Consider the following 20,914-nt stretch of genomic DNA (forward strand, 5'->3'; position numbering starts at 1 on the left):
AAATGAAAGGTCAAAAATATATCTAAAGATTTTTTTTTGTTTCATACTTTGAATTATAAGGTGTGAGTTTTCTATCTGAATTATGACCAATCATGTATCAAAATATATCTCAATTATCAATTGTTTACTTTTTTTTTATCTGAACGATGAAGATATTGAAAATTAAGGTGTGTTATTGTAAACTTGCACAAGTGAGAGTTCAGATATAAACCTCGAAAAACTCCAGACATTTTAGGAGCCCGTTTGGATTGGCTTAAAAAAAGTAACTTTTATGTATCAAGTGCTTTTAGAACTTTGAAGTGCTGAAGTTATTTTTATAAATAAGCAGTTGAGTGTTTGGATAAAAGTGCTTATGATGTGAATTTTAGGGTTAAAAGAATAAAAAAAGGTAATTTGAGAATTTAGTTAAAATATAAGGGATATAAAAGTAATTTCCATGGTCAAAGAAAATGACTTTAAGCACTTTAAAAAAAAAAAGTTAGGAATCCTAACTTTTCATTTTTGACTGACTTTAAGAACTTTATGGCTTAAAGTCAGCATTAAGCAAACACGTCCAAAAGCTAAAAAAGTACTTTAAATTGGTTTTGACCAACTTAAAGCCAATCCAAACGGGCTCTAGGTGTGTTTTTTGAATTGGACAAAAAAACTAACAAAAAACGACACCATTCCAAGATTCATACTTCAAAAACCCCAACCCTCTCTTCATCTGCACTATGCTGCGAAAGTGTTGAGTTTTAGAAGAGAGAAAAAAAATGGGAAAAGCAGCGAAGGAGCAATTGAATAGAGCTCTCAACGAGCATCTCAACACGATTCATGAAACTCTTCAGGTGTAATATTTTGTTAATTTTTTTTAATTTTTGCATTTTTCTATTATATTTGTATGTTGTGATTTATGGAATTTTTTTTGTTTTTTGCAGGCATTGAATCAAACACCATCTTCATCTCTTGAAAAAGTTAGCTGGAAAGAGGTTATTCAGATGGGTGAACAGCTTTATAAACAAGCCACTATGGGTCAAATTCTTTTTTCTCTTTTATTATGTAGTTTTACCTCTGAAAAGTTCCAATTTTTGTAATCCCCTTTATCCCAAATTTAATTGTCATGTTTTGATTTTTGAGAGTTGACTCGACTGATATTTGAAGCTAAATTGGATTAGATTAACTCAATTTTCTACAATTAGATATTCAAAAATGATAGGAAAAGTACTACATGTTGCAACTTTTCTCATGTTAATTTTGATGAAAAAGAAATATATTTTAAGGTGTTGGTCAAAATTCAAATAGTGTGACTCCGAGAAGTAGAACATGACAACTAATTTGGGACAGAGGGAGTACTTTATATATGCCATCTCGTTTTGCTGAATTGGGTTTGATTCCATTTTTATGTTTCTACACAATTTATGATAGATTTATGGGTCCCTTTCTTTATTTCTCTTTTATATTTAGTTTTACCTCTCAATGTTCCAATTTTTATACTTAATGTTGTCCATCTTTGTGCTTGTATTTGGTTTTGCTGAAGTTGGGTTGGCTCCAAATTTTGTAGTTCTATGTAATTTATGTTTTTTTTTGGACAGTGATGTGTATAAATTAGTATATTTAGAGGATGAAGGTTGATATTGGATGTTCTTTTTCCTCCTTGAGCATTTGATACTCTCTTGTAATGCTGTGATAAGCTTCTAACCTAATATCCTTTTGATTATAGATGATATCATAGAGTAACGTTGAATCTTTTGGAATATATTTTGGGTGTGCACACGATAGAGATAGATGTTGTAAGCTGAGAACTTTAGGCATAATGAAAGAGACTGATTGGAACTAAGGTTTTAGAACAACAATGGATGAAAACAAATGGAATAAAATGCAGAGTAAGTGACTAAGTTCTAAATGAGTGATATTCTATTTATCCTATGGACAAGAAAAAGGTAAATGTTGCACCAAGATTATACTCCAACTCCTTCCTCACTTGCTCTTATGATCCATTAAAATTAAGTGCTGCAAGGATATCAACCCAACAAGACATGTAGCAGATTACGTATAGTATGGATTATGAGTCTTTACATGTTACCCTTCATTAAGCATTCAGAAAAGCTACCAATACTGCAATACGGGCTTTAAAATTTACTTCACAACCAATTCAACAAGAGCAAGTACATCTTCCCCTAAAGCCCCTAATAACTATCAGGAAGTAGTTTGGTTTGTGTTTGAAGGTAAGTATAAGTACTTATATGATGTAGGTAAGCTAGTAGAGACTATCCATAAGAGAGGAAGTAAATATAGATTTGATTATCAGAAACCTATCCTAAAAGAAGAAAGGTACAACATGGACGTGGAGTGATTAAGCAAAATTGTAAACATTGGTACCAGCTGATGAATACATATATTACCTTTCAAAAATTATTTTTAATTTTTTGAATCCTTGTAAGATGAATGAGGCCTTTTTGTAATTGTAAATATTGATACCCACTGATGAATACATATATCCTTTCTTAAATAATGAAGGGTGAGATAGAATAGTTTATTACTATAGAAGGAAGCCTAAAGATGTTAAAATTTTGAGAAATCAAGGGCAAATTTGCAAGATCGTCATGTCTTTTTTGAAAAAAGAAGCAGTCGGAGTATTTATTTTGCATTGATTGATGGAAAACTGAGATAATTATAGTTCTTTTTGATCTTCGACTATGTATATGCAATTCCAAGTATTGATATCTAGAGGTCCATTGCAAAATACATACAGAAGGAGCTGATTCATTTCTTTTGAATGTTTAGAAATATACTTGTTATACTAGTGAAAAAGTTGAACTTAGAAAATGGCTTTGTGTGTCCCTGCATTCTGTTCTTTCCTTTGTTTTTCTTTTGATTTTTCGGGAGGATCAAGGGGGATTTCCAAATTGACTAACTGGGCAATCGTATTTCGTAAGTTTCACGCGTTTACCTACCAGATAGTGTTGGTAAATGATAGTTACTTTTCATTTTGGTGCAGTCGGAATGCTTTGGACTGGAGAAGCTCCAGAGGTTAAAGCACTCGAGGAGAACATGGCTTCATATTTTAATATACTGCAAGGGCTCCTTTTGCTTTCCCACTCAAGTACAGTGGGTGCAGGACCTACCCTGTCTTCCTGCATTCATGCGTCCATTAAACAAGTTGTTGACAGCAGTTTCATGTTGATGAAAGAGTCTGTGTCTTCATATGGTACTCTCTCTCTTTCTATCTATCTAACTAATCTCTGCTCAGCCCAAGTTCATGAACATATGAAAAGCTTATAAATACATAATGTTAGGAAGTATAGTGTATCTGAAATGGAAAAAGGTCATCATATTGGTTTACAATAGTGTTTAGCTTTTCTCTGTTTATGCATCTGTTGCGCATCAGCATTTACCCACTTTAATCCTTTCTTAAGTATACGGGGATTCACCAGTATAATCCCTCATTTCTGTCACATGTTGTAGTTTCATAAAAAAATAGAAAGAGTATAAAAGGCAGGACGTAGCTAGTTTTACCCAATGACTGAGCCACTAGACCTATTAGTTACTTCTTGTGTTATTTTTAAATTTTTTGGTAATTCCTAAATAAAGTCATAATGGTCTTGCCTTATTTGGGATAGCATGTTGAAATTACGAGTCAAATTATCTAAGTTTAGCCAAAGAGCTACTGACAGTTACCTAACAGTTCAACATCCAAGTTAGCGTCCATGTTCAGCTGATGTGCTTCATCAAAATCTCAAAAGCGCATAGACACCGCATGTGTGAAACATCTACTCCCACAAAAATAGAAAATGGAGGCAGAAGGAAATCAGTAATGGGATATCTTGCAAAAATAAAATGGCAGAACGGCTGAAGGAAAAGAAAGAAGCCCGTTCTGCCAATATGACCCCCTATCCCCGAAAGAAAGCAAACTTTTATAATGGCACAAAACTGTCTAAAGAGGTAGATAGCACTCCATTTGCTTGGGTGTAAAAAGTCCTGATGAAAAACATATTTTCTACAACACTCTTTTCCTGTGGAATGGTGGGGAGGAGTGGCAAGGAGAGATGTGCCAGGTGCAGAACACAGAGTAGTAAAACAGCAATATTAAATATTAACTTATAGGTTAAGTATAGATCTACAGCTTTAAGGATGTAATTATTTCATTTTGTCAGCTTAAGATGTTTTCATCCAAAATATTGTGTAGTTTGAGTTTCTTACAACTAGCTAGCAATTACGGCTCCTATTGTAAAGACATAAAATATGGTCCTTCATGAAATCATGTTTCAGTGTTTGATTGGGAAAAAGTGATGGAAATGGTCTTCGGGGAATACATTTTGCAGATGACATGGTGGAAATAACTGAATTTCACAGGGAGAAGTTACTTTCCACTACAATAATCTTTATATTTTTTTTACTATGGTTTTTTATTATTACCAAATACTACCTCTCCCCCACCCCCATGCCCCACCTTCTCCATCTCTCCCAGATACAGTAAGATTTTGTCAGTGGTTTCTTTTAAAGAACATCTTCTGATGAAAATATTTTTTGTGAACATTTTTGCTCTACCAAGTGGTCCCTATTCCTTCATTGTTGAGACAGTATGACTCACTTTCTGAGTATTTGACTTGGATAGCTGCCAGTTTGCCAAAGACACCAAATGCATTGTAAAGGAGTTTTATCGTTTTTAGGTATCAAAAACCGGATAGATATTTATTCACAATGTTAAAAAACTCATTACTTATTAATTATTAGTCAGGGAGCAACGGGAAGTGTGAATATAAGAAAGCACTAGAAGATGGGTTTCTCTTTGTTGTGTGTGCAACTGTGTATAACTTGCTTAGCAAGCAGGTCGCAGCGTGCATTATCTTCAGTTTATATGGTTTTCTGCATGCTATTCCAAGTTGATCATTTTTTTTGTACTTCTTGCTGTTCAATTTCATTCATTTCACTTATGTTCTGCTTCAAGTTGTGGCATATCGCTTTTCAGGTTCATTTGTCACATGTATCTTCTGCATCTGCTCCTCGCATATTTATTTTCTTCAACAGTTATACATCTCATGACCAACTGTGTTTGCTGCCCAAAATGGTTCTGCAGGTTCTAACAACAAAAAACAGAAACTATCAATCCCACAGTTGGTGGGCACTGTCTGGGAAACTTGTTCTGCTCTTAAGAAGACTCCAGCCACAAATATTACTGCTATAGGTCGAGCAATGACACAGGTTGCTGTTTCCATGAAGGATGTACTTCGTGAAATGAATGAACTGAAGCCAGCATCATCTGATGTCGGAGATGAATCTTCTGTTCAAGATTCTGCCGAAGGAGAAAGCAAATGCCAGGATAGTGATGATTCATTTGCAGGTGATCTAGGCAATGATCTTTCTCCGGAGGAGATGGAAATTGCTCGCTTGACTACTGATGTGGTGTCTGCAACCCTTGTGGTCATTAAAGAACTTATTCGCTCCATTACAAGCTTACTTAAGCAGGAAAGTTCTGCGGATACTGCTACTTTTGTACCCTCTCTAGAGACACTACTGAAACTTTCTCAAGAAATCGGGCTACAAATTGACGAACTTGGAGCTTCTCTGTATCCTCCACAAGAAATTTCTGCATTGAAGGCTGCTATAGAGAAGATATCGTGTGCTACTGATGAAATATTGGCGGAGCTGGAAAAACTTGAAGGATGTTCTGAAGATTTTGTTAAAGCATGCAATGGTTTGCAGAGTTCATTGAAACAACTGGAAGCTGAATTAGATCACTCAGATGCAACTGATACTATGCCCAAGATAGAAAACCTTGTTATCGCGTAATTTTAGTAAAGGGGAAGGGGAGGAGAAATAGATGCTTTTGAACGAGCTTCTTAGTTTTGTAGCTCTGAGCATCGAGTAAAAAGTTCTTACATTTATTTGGATGTATTTTTGTTTTTCGTGACCTTATGCCATTAAATGAATATATAGTTATCTAGCCAGCTGCTTATCTCTGATATGTTTTAACCTTTATTTGGATGTATTTTTGTTTTTCGTGACCTTTGACTGAATTGGTTTTTCAATTGTCACAACTGAATCTCACAGAAATGTTCATCCAAAGTATTTGAAAGATAAGTTACAGCAGCCTAAATAAGATTGACATTTTCACATTTTTTAAAATTATCTCTGATATGTTTTTACCTTTAGAATTATTTATGAGGCCAGAAAGAAAATATCATGCAAACCCATAACTATTTTCTTTCAAATATTAGTGAAAAGATCCAACAAAATGACTTTGGGAATGGAGTGTCAGCTAAGCTCCTAATTATACACATTGGGCAGTGACAATAGTAAGTGATATTCAAAAAATAGATCATATATCCTCTACTCAAATGTCCTTTATATGCTACATGAATCTTGGATTCCTATGCATGATCATATTCTACTACTTCTTGGTATATTGATGCAAAGAACAGAAGAGCAAATCGCTCAGCGCCCAGAAAGCTTAACCATCCATGCACCACCCAAGTAAAGACCCAAAAGGGGCCCAGCTAGAAGCATTTGAGTAAGGGGATCAGTTGATGGTGTGAGCACTGCAGCAGCAACGACAGCACCTACCACCACGTATCTCCAAATCGACAGCATTTGATCTCCCGACACAAGACCAGTTTGTCCGAGAAGCAGTTGAATGACAGGAACCTGTAAAAGAGATGCATTATAGAGTTGCCTATTGGATTAAAGCAATTTTGAAATCATGAGGATGCTGATCAACATCATACAAAAGTGGGAATTCACATATATTTTCACTAAGAGACCATTGCTATAATCTTAACTGCTTCGCTGCTAAAAAACATCATTCCCACTTTTTATTATTCATAACAGGTGTGCTTGAGTCAGTTTACGCACACCTCTATTCCACCGGGTACTTATTACCTCCGACCAGCACTTGTACCAGGTAACTCTATCCATCAAAGCTAAGGTAGATGAGAAGAAATCGCCTAACATTTTTTCTCTCTATTGGATTTGAATTTTGAACCATGATTTTTCACTCACTTCATTGGCTGCTAGGCCACACTTTTGGGTGCTTCATATTTCGTATACTTGCTTCTATTTTAACCCAAAACATTGTTTAATTATGGCCAAGGTGCTTTTAAGCAAGCATTAATTACAGGTCAAGCCAACCAAGAACACAAAAGTGAAGTATGGCCAAAGGTTTGAGAAGCTCTAGACTGAAAAACTAAATTTCCTCCCACTAAACTGTTTATCATGCAGTATGTTCTTATATACTCATGCAGAAAAGAAAACAGCGCAAGCCAAACCTGGAAAGACAATCCTGTGCTGAACATGAGTACGAGCACAAATTCGAAGTATTGATCAATGGACCAAAAAGATTCAACGGCCCCTTCTGCATAATTAACAAAGAAATTCAAGGCTGCTGGAGTGAGAACCAAGTGTGAGAAAACAATGCCAGCGTAGAAAAGCACAGAGGATCCAAGGACAATTGGTGCCAGGAATCTTCTTTCTGACATTGTTAAACCAGGAAGTACAAAGGCTATAATCTCGTAGAGAATCACAGGAGCTCCTAAGAGAAGGCCACTATATCCTGAGACCTACATCAAATGTGTGAACAGCATAGTTACTAAACTGAACATGTCATAGTAGTAAGAATTCTAATGCTAAAGTTGATCCCAACAACACAAACATCATGTCGTTGCGACCAACTCTAATTTGAAGTTTGAACTTTTTTAGTTAATCATTTATAGTTCATTAGCTTGCAAGCAACTATTTTAGGACAAGTCCCTTACAAACAATTACAAACATATTTTTAGGCTAAGCCAATAATAAACACATATAGAGTTGAGAATCAGAAGATGCCAACTTAATACTTTAGTAATAAAAGATTAGTGTGTGTGTGTGTGTGAGAGAGAGAGAAAGAGAGAGAGAGAGAGAGAGAGAGAGAGGGAGAGAGAGAGAGAGAGCACTTCAGTACTAGAAGTCCCGTGAGTTAAAAGCATTCAATTAAGCGAGTCTGACCAGTTGGATTCCTTTTTTAAACAACACCAGCATTCATTTACTACTATTACTAGTATGCCAACTGGTCCAGATGATTTGACAAAGGAAAACACTGTGTTCCACAACTTCCATTTCTTTGACATATTTGGCATAAGCTGTCTGAACACCCGCATCCATTTATAGGTACATTAACTACTACTTGCATTTTAAATTTAACAATTTGTCTGACTCATATGTGATTTTGAAGATGAAAATATTGACATTGCGATAAAATGCACTTTGAGAGGCAAGTGGATTTAAAATTCCAGGTCTTGATTAGATTACTTGCTGGTTTCTTTAGATGTCAAGATGTGTGAAATGAGAACAATTGAATTTTTACAATCTATAGGAGGTAAGATACTCGTAATAAATGTCAATTATTTTGAAGTGGCCCAAAAAGAAATTATGGTTCAACCAAAAGGAAGTACATGTTTCAGCATAATCAAAGATACAAGGCAGATATCAGGCACAAAGAACAAACTTTTAACCCTTAAAAAGGACTTGAACATGAGACATCTCCACCTACTTTACGAAATTAAGTTCATCGTAGTTCAATGGTTAGGAATGAGTGGCAAAGGAGATTTAACTAAAGATGCATTCTTACCTTTAAAGTAGTGAAAAAGAACTCTCCTGGACCTAGTTGCAAAAATCGAACACCTTGTGCTAGAACAGGGGCTTCAAGAATCAAGATAAGTTCCTTTGAGAAGGCAAAACATCCCACTATAGCAGCACCAACGGCCAAAACAGACACAAAGAGTCTCTGACGCAACTCCTCCAAATGATCAAATAGAGTCATCTCTTTATCATCTGGTAGGAGCTCTTTACTAGGGTAAAGGAAATCATAAACACCACTCCCTTCACTATCTGATTCACCGTTCTTAAATACACCCTCGCTTGCGCCATCACCGACATCTGAATTTCAAAAATAAATGCATTACTACAATCTTCTTGATCAAAAATGCATTATCACTATCTAAATACATGAATTTTTTTTAGCAGTCATGGACAATCACCAATACAACACAATGAAGAAAGAGAATAAAAGAAAAGAACAATTTTATGTACAATAAAGGTGCTGTTCTGGAGACTTGCATCATACAAGTGTTGAATAGTGCAAAGACGACTGTACACCCATAAAATAAGTAAAGTATGTATAAGAAAGGGAACTAGTAAACTAACAATTTTGTGCAGATTCTTTCCTGAAAAGGAGAATGTGAAGTCGTTTTGAGCAGACATTAGACAGTTCAATCTGCTCTTGCTTGCCCCCTATGAAACATTCTCACTTGGGCACGACATACAATTTGCTCTTGCCAAAATGCATTAACATACATATATACATATTACTCTCTGCATCCCAATTTATGTTGCACTGTTTGAATTGGCACAAAGTTTAAGAAGAAAAGGAGGACTTTTGAACCTTGTAATCTAAAACAAACCTTAGACATTTGTGCGGCTATAAATCATTTCAGTAAGGGTAAAGGAAAATTCTAAAGCTAAGTTGTTTCTAATTATAGAAAGGTGACATTCTTTTCAGAATAGACTAAAAAGGAAAGAGTGTCGCAAAAATTGGGACAGAGGGAGTGCTACATTAGGGAATTTACTTCTCCAAAACGATTAAAAAAAGATAACTGTTTATATAAAATGACAAAGAAGTGAAGAACATGTACATTTTCCCACCCTTTCATAGAAAAAGATATGCATACTCACATAATTTACTTAGGATAAGGGGAGCAATTTCAATAATTTACAAGGTGCATCATATTCGAGTCAACAACAAACAGAAATGTGTATTGCTATCAGCAATTTAGTTAACCCTATTAATACAGGGGAATGACCCCTCAGGCACTCCCATGGACACATGGAAGGAAAGAAATAAAAGAATTCTTTAAGGAACTTTTACAAAAAGCTATTACAGTGCTGGTTCAGGGGGTAGGGGACTCAACAAAACAGCATACAGTATATCAACAACTATCCCCGGAGCTACTTCTCTGGACTGTGGATAGAAAGAAATAATACGGCTTTTCTGGAAAAGGAAAACATAGTTCGACTCAAGTACAGATGCCTCTTTTTAGTTTTAAGCCTTCTGGTTTAACACAACTGATGTAGATGAAGCAGAAACCTTGTTAGGCTTCCTCAGAACACTGAAATGAATTGAATTTTTGCACTCTGTAACTACACCCTCCCACACTTTCTTTATGCTGGGGAAAAAAGCGCAGTCGAAGGAACTCTAAGAACCACTAGAGATTTGAGACTGAAAATCCCCTTTCTCCTTTCAGTTCCAGATAGTGATGTAAGCATTAAAGCAGGATGCTGAAATTTTCAATAGATGCGGAATGGATTAAAGGGTTTAAGGTTAATAAAGTTTAACAGGAAAGTTGTGGAGATCTCCATATACTATGCAAAGAATAACATAATCCATAAATATGGAAAGAATTTGTCTCCATACAAACATCAAATCTTACCTCAAATGGACTAGACTTTATGAGGAAGAAAAAAAGACTAGACTACATAACATAACCTTTTGTGAAGGTATAACTACACTTTGCACTTGCTTCTTAAGAAGAAATCCTTTTTATTCAATAGATATAAAATTACAATCAAAGGATTTCTTTTCAAACACAAACCTTAACCTTAGCTGAAAGAGCTCAAGCTAACAAGTTACAACTAATAACCACAGATTACTACTGAAGTTATAGGAAGGATAAGAAATCTGAAGTTCAATAGCCCTAATTATTAATTTATACAACTACTTAACTCGATTCCTAAAATACAAGCATATACCAAATATTACTCTTGCTCAGCATACCCCAAAAACCAAATCTTTCCAAGATCTCCATTTTATAGTATTACCAATCAGAGCAATCATCTCTATGATACAACAACAACAACATACCTAGTGGAATCTCACTAAGTGGGGTCTGGGGAGGATAACGCGTACGCAGACCTTACCACTAACTCGAGGAGGTAGAGACTCGAGGTAGTGAGAGGTAGAGAGGCTGTTTCCGCATATGATACATAAGAATGATTAGATATGACAACGGAAAATCATAAAACAAGCCCTTTCAGAACATTTGCAGCAAATGAAGAAACATAATTAGCTAAAAGGAACAACCCAATTAACTGTTACTTTATACAAAATACCCATATCAGAAAACTCAAGAAAATCATCAAAAGTTCAATGTTTTACATAATAAATCATAAAACAAGCCCTTTCAGAACACTTGCAGCAAATAAAGAAACATAAGGAACAACCAGTTAACTGTTACACTTTTATGCCAACTACCACATCAGAAACTCAAGAAAACCAGCAATAAAGAAACATAATTACCTAAAGGAACAACCCAATTAATTGTTAAACCTTTATACAAAATACCAATATCAGAAAATTCAAGAAAACCATTAAAAGCCCAATCTTTTATATAATAATCATCTGAGTATTTCTCTTTTGTGTGTATTTCTTACCAGGTCTATCTTCAACAGCTGAACCAAGACTACTAGCATTTGCTCCACTAATTTCTCTCTGTTTCTCTATGGAATCTTCAACAGCAGAACAAACAAGTCTACTGAACTTTTTGATGTATTTTCTGCTAGAAAGATTCAATTTTGGCCTTGTTGGGTTGATATTCAGAGAAGTTCTTGAATTTAAGCATTTGAAACAGTGAGTTTGAGTCAGGTGAAGATTTGAGATGAGAGCACTTGAACTTCCCATCTCTTTTCTTGCTTTTTTTTCCTCTTTGATTTGGTTTTGTTTTGTGGTGATATTTTTCAGAAGAAAATGGTGTCTGAATTTGGCTTGAGGGGATGATTGGTCCTTACTGGTCTTTGACAAAAGATATCTTCAGATCCAGGCGTAACCTAAAAATATAATAAATTGCATAGTATTTTATTTCAATAAAAATAATGTTCACCTATTATTGGTATAAAATAAAAAATAAGTGATACTAAGATGGTTTGGCCAAGCAAAAGAGAAGGGTATATATGTCAAGGTGAAAAAAATTGACCATGATTGAATTTAGTAGAAGTGGAGGTAGAACAAATAACTATTTGATAGAAATATTTATCTCTCACTTTTGAAGACATGATTTTGAATAAAAAGTTATTGAGGTGGCAAGATATGATGATAGACTGGTTAGTTGGTAGGTAGTTATGTAGTACGAGGTCTATAATATTTTATAAAATTTATAAACTGTTATAATGTTTCTCATAAGATTTTTAATTTACTCAAAAAATTCATTTACTTTATTAAATAGTTTCTCAAAAAAAGGATCTAAATAGTGAAAAATTCTGCTAAATCAGCCCAAAACCTCTTTGAGTAACACGCCTTCTCTTCACAAAAGACCCAGGCCCAATCCAAGGGGCATTTCTTGTCGCAGCACAAAAAGTTCCTTCACTCTCAGGTCCTCTTTTTCCCGCCAAATTTTCTTCTCCACCATTTTTCTCTCCCAAAATCTCTGTGAAAATCCAGCAAAATGGGTGTTGAAAATCCAGCAGAACAAGCTCAGGTTCTGCTAAGAACAAGGCTTTGCAATCCCAATTTTATTTTCACCATTTTCTCTGATTCCCCAGATAGCAATTACAGGTGAGAAAAAAGGGCTCCCATTTTTATTCTCATTTTTCAAGATTCTTTTTCCCAAATTAAATTGTTTTGTTTTTTTTCTAATCCCACATGGCCAAAGTAGTTTTTGGCAGTGGTGGTTATTAGTAAAGGTAGAGACAGGCCGAGTAAGTATTGGGGAAAGTGATTAGACTCTACATGAGACATCTTGAGCTTATCAAGTACATGAACTTAGATAGAAGAGTTTGGAGGTCACGGATTAGGATAGAAGTTTAGTTGATAGCTGAGTGACAAGTTGAAGATCACTTTTGACCTATATTCCTGATATAGAAGAAAGAAGCCTTTAGCAACTACTAAGAAAGTAATCTCTTAAGTAAAGGGTACTAATAGTTCTTTAAAAGGTTCTCTTGGGGTGCTATGTCAAAAGTGATGTGATCTATTAGCTGTTTCCGCTTTTGCTTTTCCATTTGCTTCCACGACGAAAGGCCTAGTAGATACATCTATTGGATGCTACCTCCCAACAGACGTCGCAAGAGGAATCAGCCACGTGGTAAGCCTAAAAATAAGGGACCGGACCACAAGATAGCAAATACCAAAAAGGGGAAGAAAGGTAAAGAGTATGATGGGATCGGGAAAGCTGTTCCAAAGAAGTACACATCGGTAGAATGGGATTGACCCTGCCAACCAAGTATCAAAAAGAAAGAAGAGAAAGAAAGGAGAAGAGAACTTCGTATTTTGGGATCTGGTTGAAGCAGAGCGACTTACTTCAATTTTGACTGTATTTTATGGCGTCGGATCTTTCCCGAAACATAATTGAGACATCTTGAGCTTATCAAGTACATGAACTTAGATAGAAGAGTTTGGAGGTCACGGATTAGGATAGAAGTTTAGTTGATAGCTGAGCGATCTCTTTCTTTCCTGTGGGATAGGCTTGATGGCCATACTTGGACCTTGCTTCTTTCAGTAGTATTAGCACTATTCCTGTAGTTTCTTGTTTGTTGATTTTGTCTGTCACCGGTGTTTTTTGTGCTCTGATTATTGTATTATTTTGTTGTTGTTAGTGTTCTTTCTTATGTCTGTTGTGTAATGCTCTCCATTTTGCATTATTTCGTTGTTGTTCTTGCTCTCATAGTTGTATCCCTTTTTCAAACTGTTTAGCATGCTTTATGTAAGTTAATGGTCTATCAGAAACAACCTCTCTATGTCTACGAAGTAGGGGTAAGGTCTGGAATGCTCTACCCTCCCTAGACACCACTTGTTGGACACTAGGTATGTTGTTGTTGTTTAGCATCTTCATCATTTTCTCTGATTCCTCAGATAGCAACTACATATTAAAAAAAGATCCCATTTTTACTCATCTTTTCTAGATTTTTCCACTCCAAATTGAATGTTGTTTCATTTTTTTGTAATCCCAAATAGCCAAGTAATTTTTAGAGAATTTCTTCACGACCCTTTATGTGTAATTGCGTTTAGCTCCTTTCTTTTCAGCAAATTGAAGTACATAATGTCAAGTTCAGTAACTGAAGCATGTAACAACTCAGCTCTACTTCTTGGCCCTCGTGGTTGTGGAAAAGTTGCGGTCAGTTAGAGTTTTATTTGTTTTATTTTGCTGAGCTTTTGCACGAATTCCATTTTTCTTTGCCCTCTTCTCGTTGTTCTATTTTTGTCTTTTCATTTCATTATTAGGCTAAATAAGTAAACTTGATTGATAATTGACTTGTGATGTATTGTTTATGCCAGACTTTAGAGATGGTTATCAAGGGTTTACTGCAAGAATATCCAGACACGATCTGTGTGGTATTGATTTAGTATATGATTTGGCAGTGACATATTTCTGAACAAAAATAAATGTCACTAATTTATTGACCGTAAATGCTATGTTGATTACAGATTAAACTGAATGGACTCTTACACAGCGAGGACAATTTTGCTTTGAAGGTTGGAATTCAATTTCACTACAAGAGTTTATACTTATAATGCAGTGTGGATTCATATGACTGCTGGAACTTTTGTTTAATATCTAAAGCATTTAAGCCTTTTCATGTGTTCTTACCTAGAGGCAATCAGTTAATTAATGTATCATCTTATTCATACTTATCCACTTTCAAAAGACAATTTGCCAAGACTACATGATTTTTCACTGAACCATCCGACATTAGGAAAAAGTGATGGCTTGTGTTACCATCTAAGATAGAAAGAGATCAACTAGAGAAATACTATAAGACTTTTGGTTCACCCATGTAGTTCTGGGATTTTTTTGTAGGTTCTTTACTTTTTGGTATACTTCTTGCATACTGCCGACTTTGTCCTTATGATTTTATGAAATGAAACTGTTTGCCTGATAACAAAAGATTTTTTGAATTCTCAATTTCAAAGCAGAAATCGTAGCCGAATAGTAGCCCTCTTGGTTTGGTTCAAGTAGCAAAGGTTGAGAGAGTTGTGACTTAGGTCACAGGTTCGAGCTCTGCGTTATGCGAACTAAGCCTAGTATTTTAGTGGAGAAGGATAGAGGGGTAGACCCATTATCCCCGAGTTACAAAATTTGTAGTTGGTACTATAGGTTGGCCCAGATAGATTTCTCTGTCATCAAAAACAAAAAAAGTTATAGCAGAATAGTTGAGCGGAATGCAGATGGCAGAGTTTATAGGACAACTGTTTAGAAGGTTTCAAACAGTCAACCATTAAGAAGAGAGAAAGACCATAGACAATTGAAACTTTTGTGTTTAAATTATCACTTCCTTTGCTTTTCTTATAGATTGTAAGCTAGGAATTGATTAAGCAAGAGTTCACTTTCCAATAGGACATGTAAGGTATGCCGATATTATCAAAATATTCAAGTATAAATGCACTTAATACCAGATTCACATGCATCTTCTTCTACTTTTGGTTTAACTATTTTATCTTCCTTGGAAAAGTTAAAACATGTACCTCTTCGAACAAAAGGTATTACGTATTTGTTCTTGTAGATATGTGTTCATAATGCTGTCCTTGACCTTTGTATCCTTCGTTTGATATTGTTATTTTATCTTGCAGGAGATAGCAAGGCAATTGTGCATAGAAAATCAATTAATCTTCTCAAAGATGGTACTGCATCCATTCTGATTATGATTTCCATTTTACATTTTAACCAAAGGCATCAAACAGTCATCATGTATTTCCTTTAACAGGCATCGTTTGACGATAATTCCCAGTTTGTGATAGCCATGTTAAGGTGAGTCTATATGACTTGTAATTTCTTTCTTTGCATTATTGCCTCTCTACCTCTATGAGGTAGTGGTAAGGTCTGCGTACACTCTACCCTTCCCAGATCCCACCTAGTGGGATTTCACTGGGTATGTTGTTGTTGTTGTTGTTGTTGCATTATTGCCAACGTATCGCCAAAAGAGAAGAGACTTTTTCCTTGGTGTCTGGAATGTCTAAATTATATGATCTTCACAGAGAACATTACTCGTTTTTTGTTCTCCTGGTGCATGTGCTTATTATACTGTAATTTCTCATCAGGGAGTGCGGATTGGCACATAAAACTATTATATTTGTGTTGGATGAGTTTGACCTTTTTACACAGGTAAGATTCTCATGTAGAGTATGAAGAAAAATATGAAAAAATATGTCAAGTTTTCAGGGCTGAATGTATCTGCAATTTTCAGGGTAAACAACGATTACTCTATAGCTTGCTAGATGCAATGCAGTCAGTAACTTCGCAAGCTGTTGTCATTGGTGTGAGTTGCAGATTGGTATGTCCCTTGGCATCATCTTAAGTATTATCTTTAGTATTTTTGTCTCGTGTTCTATTTCTCTATGAACTATGCATTCCTCAGCATCATTATGTCCTGATTGTTTTGGTATTTGGGACTTGAAAATCAAATGAGCATGCTCGTTTTCTTTTTTCTTTCTAAAAAATATATTATCTCGTTTTGAATTGCTTATGAACAAGATTAACTTCAGGAGATTCCCTAATTCCTGAGATAGTGTCTTGTCATTAATGCACATTGACTACATATAGCAAGTCACATTGGAGAAGCTGAAACTTGTGTTGTGCAGGATGCTGATCAACTCTTAGAGAAGAGAGTAAGGTCTCGTTTCTCGCATAGAAAGCTGTTGTTTCTACCCCCTTCGCAAGAAGACTTGCAAAAGTAACTTCTCATTGCATGCCTTGGTTCCTGATTTACTGCCTGCAAGAAATTTTATCTATACTGACAATCTGTATATCAGAATTTTGCAGCACGCTTTACTACTGCCAACAGAGTCAAGCCTTCCTCCCCAATATGTAGCTGCTTATAACAAAAAGCTTCTTGTATCCTTTTCACTCGTTACTCTTTTCATTGTCAAGGAATGAATCAAAGTGAAATATCCCAAAAGACCAGGAAAAGTTGAAAAGAGAGAGGAATCGACAAGAATATAGAGTACAATCAACAACAAACCCAGTGTAATCCCAAAAGTGGAGTTTGGAGAGGGTAGAGTGTATGCAGACTAGGGTTTAGTACCGAGCTTTTGAATCAACTTATTGGTCTTATGGTATATCTCAGTCTCGAGGATGAGACCAAAGAGTTGTCTTTGTTTATAAACTCTCCTGGGGGCTGGGTAATTTCTGGGATCACCATTTATGATACTATGCAATTCGTGGAAGTTTGAAAGATAGAGCTTCAATCTGTCTTCAAGGTAGAGGCAGCCCTTTAGATACTTCGGCTTACTTCATTAAGGAACCTTTACCCTTACCTTGAGAAGGTAGAGAGATGTCTTCGATAGATCCTCAACTCAAAGAAAGATGTAAAATAGGCAACATCAACAAGCTGAAATAACAAGAAGATAATACAATAATCGAGGCTAATAAAATAACAGTCTGGAATAAAAATCTAAGAATACGAAAATACAAGAATAATACTAAATTCTGTGAATGTGAAAGCAATACGCCCTATTACCTACTAACTTTCTACCTTAATTCTCGACCTCTACAGCCTCCTATCAAGGGTCATGTACTCGGTGAGCCGAAGGTGTACTATGTCCTGCCTAATCATCTCACCCTAATATTTCTTAGGCCTACCCCTATCCCTCCCTAAGCCTGCTATGGCGAACTTCTCCTACCTTCTTATTAGGTCATCTGCACATCTCCTCTTCACATGCTCAAACCACCTCACTTCCCGCATCTTATCCTTGCACCCAAGGATGTAACTTAATGGTCAATGAAGCGGGTTCAAATTTGAGTGGAGTCAAAAACACTAGGTAGTTTCTTCCCATATGTCTAAGCCTTGGTGAATAGAGTTATCCAATATGTGTGGTGGTGGGAGGTAACAGGTAGCCGTGGAATTAGTCGAGGCGTGCTCAAGTTGGCCCGGACACCACGATTATTTTTAAAAAAAGTATAGAGTATCCTTTATGACAGTGGTAACTACTCATTTGTGCTAAGCCTAGTGAGGTTCTCCAAATACTTGTCTTTCTCTTGTCAACCAAAGTTTAAAATAGTTCGTTTCCTTTTGGAAACCTCTCTTTTTGGTTGGATAATAAAACAAGCACCAAAGTTGACGAATTGTGATTGGTTTTTGCTAGCAAATATCAAGTTATCCTTAACATTTATTAGAATACTTTGTCAGATGACAAATTTAAAGACATCATTGAGTCATTATGCAATTCTGATTCAACTTTTAACCATCTATTGAGATTTCTGTAAGTCTAACTATCCTTGAATTACCTAATTGATGCATTCACAGTCGCTGTATCAAACATCTATTCGATTTTTTGAAAGTAGAACTCATCGTATGGTAATTACCATTAGGTTTTCTTCTGTGTGCCATATGGATATGAAATCTGGAGTTTTATCACTTGATAACTTTAAAACAGCAGTATCAAGTATTCAACGGCAACCCAAGTTAGAAGCCTTGCAAGGTATGACATTTTGTATTCTTTGTTCACTAGCTTCTTTAGCTATTCCCATATCCTCTCTCTCTTCTTCTCTTTTTGACACAATAGTCTTAGACATAGTGACCAGCGCTGTCAAAGGCGTGCCTAAGCCCAAATGAGGCGCAAAACATGTTGAGCCCTTCGTCTTGCTTAGCAGGCACTTCAGGGTCTCCATCAAGTCTCTAATGCATACTTTTCCTTCCAATGAGCGTAATCCTGAAGAGGCGATGTTGAACAATTGATATTTCACTTTATCATAATTCTTTGTCCATGTATTTGCTATTCATGCTTATAATTATGTCGTGAACTACACAACATATTTGTATTTTTTCTCCAGCTACACCTTTCTTCACTAAGACCGGCGCTTTATTTGCACTTAAACCCCAACTGACTGTAGATATTTTTGGAGATATGGTGTGAGTCACGCACAAACCATTTTATATATGGTGTGAGGCACTCACAAAGATGGATATCCTGCACAACTAGGCCACCACCAAGATGAATCAAACTGAAAACAACACGATTTTTGAATTGTTGATGCAGATTGCTCCATTTTAGAGCTATATATACTTGTTTGCTTGAGGAGGTTGGAAGTCAAAGAGCAAGAGACGACTAACTTCAATTCAGTAATGAAAGGTTTGACTACTACATGATCCCTTCTTATGTTAGTAGTATGATTCCTGTGTGACTGACCATGTTATCCTGCCTTTCAGAGTATAAAGCCGTACATGATTCATTCCAAACAACAGACTATTATGCACGGAATGTATGCCTCCGGGTGTGTATAACACTAGTGCAAATTATCCATCGAACATCCAACTTTGGATCTTTAAAGGAAAACTGACAAATATTTACACTCCTTTCAGGCATTTGAACATCTTTTACAACGCCAATTGATCTCCTTGGTTGACAACAGAGGGCACAGCCAATCTGTTGAGTTTCGTCCGGTGAGGCTTTTGGTCTCATCACATGAACTACATCAGGGACTGAAATCATACCGTTCCTGCCCAGTAAGTTACTTTCAGGAATAACTATATTCTTTTAGTCTGATATACATTTGGGTGGTTGCGGATATCAATATCATGATAGTAATAAACACATCCAAAGGTCTATCAGAAACAACCTCTTATCCCACAAAGTTAGGTGTAAAGTTTGCATGTTGATAGCAATAAACACACTTTTCAGTCAGTCAGTATAAACAAGCAGAGAAAAATTATCTAGTATCGCATAAATCTTATTCAACTTTTATTGCATATGCATAAAAAATTCCTGGTTTGCGGCGGCGGAGCTAGAAGACTGTGTACTCTGAACTCAATAGCTTTAGTCCAAGCTCTATATGAATTTGTATTAAGAAATCCACTAAATATGTACAAAAATTTAACTCAAAACCCAGTCAAGAAAACTTGATGGTCGCTATCCTAGAATTTAGAACCTGTAAAGTTCAAATTTTGGTTCCGCCTCTCATGGCTTATTGATTAAAACATTGACAAGTCAATTTTTTTTCCTTTTTACTTACTCATTTCTGTTATTTGTTCTTATTATTCCTTGGGCATATACTCATTTATTCTTGTTAAGGAACGCTTCACCCTTTCAATGAGCCATTCTCGATGAGAATCTCAATTAGTTGACCCGGTGAGTTTCAATACTAATTAGTTTTTCCTCATTTGCAGGCTATTCTTCATAAACTACTTTGACCATGGAGTGTGAAGTCAAAGCCTCATATGTTGTATTATTCCATCAGATTTTTTTTGTAAGATTAGAGTAATTTTAATACAAAAGAATTATACAATTTCCATATTATGCCACATTTTTCAATGTTGTTTTTTTTGGTTGTTGTAATAGAACTAGTAGCATTACAGTTTGAACTGTGGCATCTTGTTGATATTTACAATGTTAAGTTAGTGAAATTGTCAAAATAAATCAGGTATTATTTTTATAATTGTAATTTTTTTATTGAATCTCTAGTAATATTTCTCATTAGTGTTCAATACTTCAATTATATAATCTACATTTCTACAGGCTACAATCAGTCAATTATTAACACTAAACTAGGCTGAGGTAGCTCTTTTTGATTTAAACTGATTTCCACTGCGAATTATATCATGGTTAAGTAATAAATTGAGGTAAAAATATATATCAATTTAATTATAGTTAAATGATGATAATATTTATAGAAGGTGTTGTTACTTATTTACTCATTTTCTATGCCCAAAGGTGTTTTCTAACCGTCCATAAAGTTTATTGAAAATTGAGAATCATAAAGTATCATGTATATATTCAATAGAGGTAAAAAAATATATAATTTTTTATACAAATTTTATTATGTTATTGTTGTTGTACATACACGGTACACCTCTATCACTTAGCCATGATTAATTATAGTAAATTAAATTCATTTGGTATAAATATTTTGTGTGAGTAAGTATATATCCAAGTCTGGATGTATATAATTACTCGATACTTGTATTGATTGAACATAACAGATGC

The 20,914-nt window shown here is 35.4% G+C and overlaps 3 protein-coding genes across 3 annotated transcripts; 2 read left to right on the plus strand and 1 right to left on the minus strand.

Moving 5' to 3' along the window:
• The first annotated feature begins 631 nt into the window (after positions 1-631).
• Positions 632-5,927, plus strand: LOC129879900 (uncharacterized). Its single transcript, XM_055953634.1, has 4 exons — positions 632-827; positions 918-1,011; positions 2,978-3,187; positions 5,057-5,927. Exons 1-4 carry the CDS (start codon positions 753-755, stop codon positions 5,767-5,769), a joined length of 1,092 nt encoding a protein of 363 aa, XP_055809609.1. The 5' UTR covers positions 632-752; the 3' UTR covers positions 5,770-5,927.
• Positions 5,928-6,158: 231 nt separating this feature from the next.
• On the minus strand, positions 6,159-11,850 carry LOC129879901 (sec-independent protein translocase protein TATC, chloroplastic). Its single transcript, XM_055953635.1, has 4 exons — positions 11,440-11,850; positions 8,582-8,889; positions 7,245-7,535; positions 6,159-6,624 (listed from the first exon to the last, which is right to left on the minus strand). Exons 1-4 carry the CDS (start codon positions 11,684-11,686, stop codon positions 6,415-6,417), a joined length of 1,056 nt encoding a protein of 351 aa, XP_055809610.1. The 5' UTR covers positions 11,687-11,850; the 3' UTR covers positions 6,159-6,414.
• A 425-nt stretch (positions 11,851-12,275) lies between these two features.
• LOC129879902 (origin of replication complex subunit 4) lies at positions 12,276-20,360 on the plus strand. Its single transcript, XM_055953636.1, has 16 exons — positions 12,276-12,556; positions 14,021-14,111; positions 14,273-14,329; positions 14,423-14,470; positions 15,566-15,616; positions 15,700-15,743; positions 16,034-16,097; positions 16,180-16,266; positions 16,574-16,665; positions 16,745-16,826; positions 18,108-18,193; positions 18,303-18,412; positions 18,971-19,063; positions 19,141-19,205; positions 19,294-19,437; positions 20,098-20,360. The coding sequence occupies exons 1-16, from the start codon at positions 12,447-12,449 to the stop codon at positions 20,119-20,121; spliced, it is 1,248 nt and encodes a 415-aa protein (XP_055809611.1). The 5' UTR covers positions 12,276-12,446; the 3' UTR covers positions 20,122-20,360.
• The last annotated feature ends 554 nt before the right edge of the window (positions 20,361-20,914 follow it).

Source organism: Solanum dulcamara, chromosome 2 (genome assembly GCF_947179165.1).
Source record: "Solanum dulcamara chromosome 2, daSolDulc1.2, whole genome shotgun sequence".
Lineage (NCBI taxonomy): Eukaryota > Viridiplantae > Streptophyta > Magnoliopsida > Solanales > Solanaceae > Solanum > Solanum dulcamara.

What these genes read in the sequence shown, in the direction of transcription:
- LOC129879900 (XM_055953634.1), top strand. Translation starts at nt 753, where the DNA reads ATGGGAAAAGCAGCGAAGGAGCAATTGAATAGAGCTCTCAACGAGCAT. An exon ending in TTATAAACAAGCCACTATGG is followed by an intron (nt 1,012 to 2,977) that starts GTCAAATTCTTT and finishes ATTTTGGTGCAG; the next exon opens with TCGGAATGCTTTGGACTGGA. An exon ending in AGAGTCTGTGTCTTCATATG is followed by an intron (nt 3,188 to 5,056) that starts GTACTCTCTCTC and finishes ATGGTTCTGCAG; the next exon opens with GTTCTAACAACAAAAAACAG.
- LOC129879901 (XM_055953635.1), bottom strand. Translation starts at nt 11,686, where the DNA reads ATGGGAAGTTCAAGTGCTCTCATCTCAAATCTTCACCTGACTCAAACT. An exon ending in AGCTGTTGAAGATAGACCTG is followed by an intron (nt 8,890 to 11,439) that starts GTAAGAAATACA and finishes TTTGAAATTCAG; the next exon opens with ATGTCGGTGATGGCGCAAGC. An exon ending in TCTTTTTCACTACTTTAAAG is followed by an intron (nt 7,536 to 8,581) that starts GTAAGAATGCAT and finishes CATTTGATGTAG; the next exon opens with GTCTCAGGATATAGTGGCCT.
- LOC129879902 (XM_055953636.1), top strand. Translation starts at nt 12,447, where the DNA reads ATGGGTGTTGAAAATCCAGCAGAACAAGCTCAGGTTCTGCTAAGAACA. An exon ending in ATCCAGACACGATCTGTGTG is followed by an intron (nt 14,330 to 14,422) that starts GTATTGATTTAG and finishes TGTTGATTACAG; the next exon opens with ATTAAACTGAATGGACTCTT. An exon ending in TTTGTGATAGCCATGTTAAG is followed by an intron (nt 15,744 to 16,033) that starts GTGAGTCTATAT and finishes ATTTCTCATCAG; the next exon opens with GGAGTGCGGATTGGCACATA.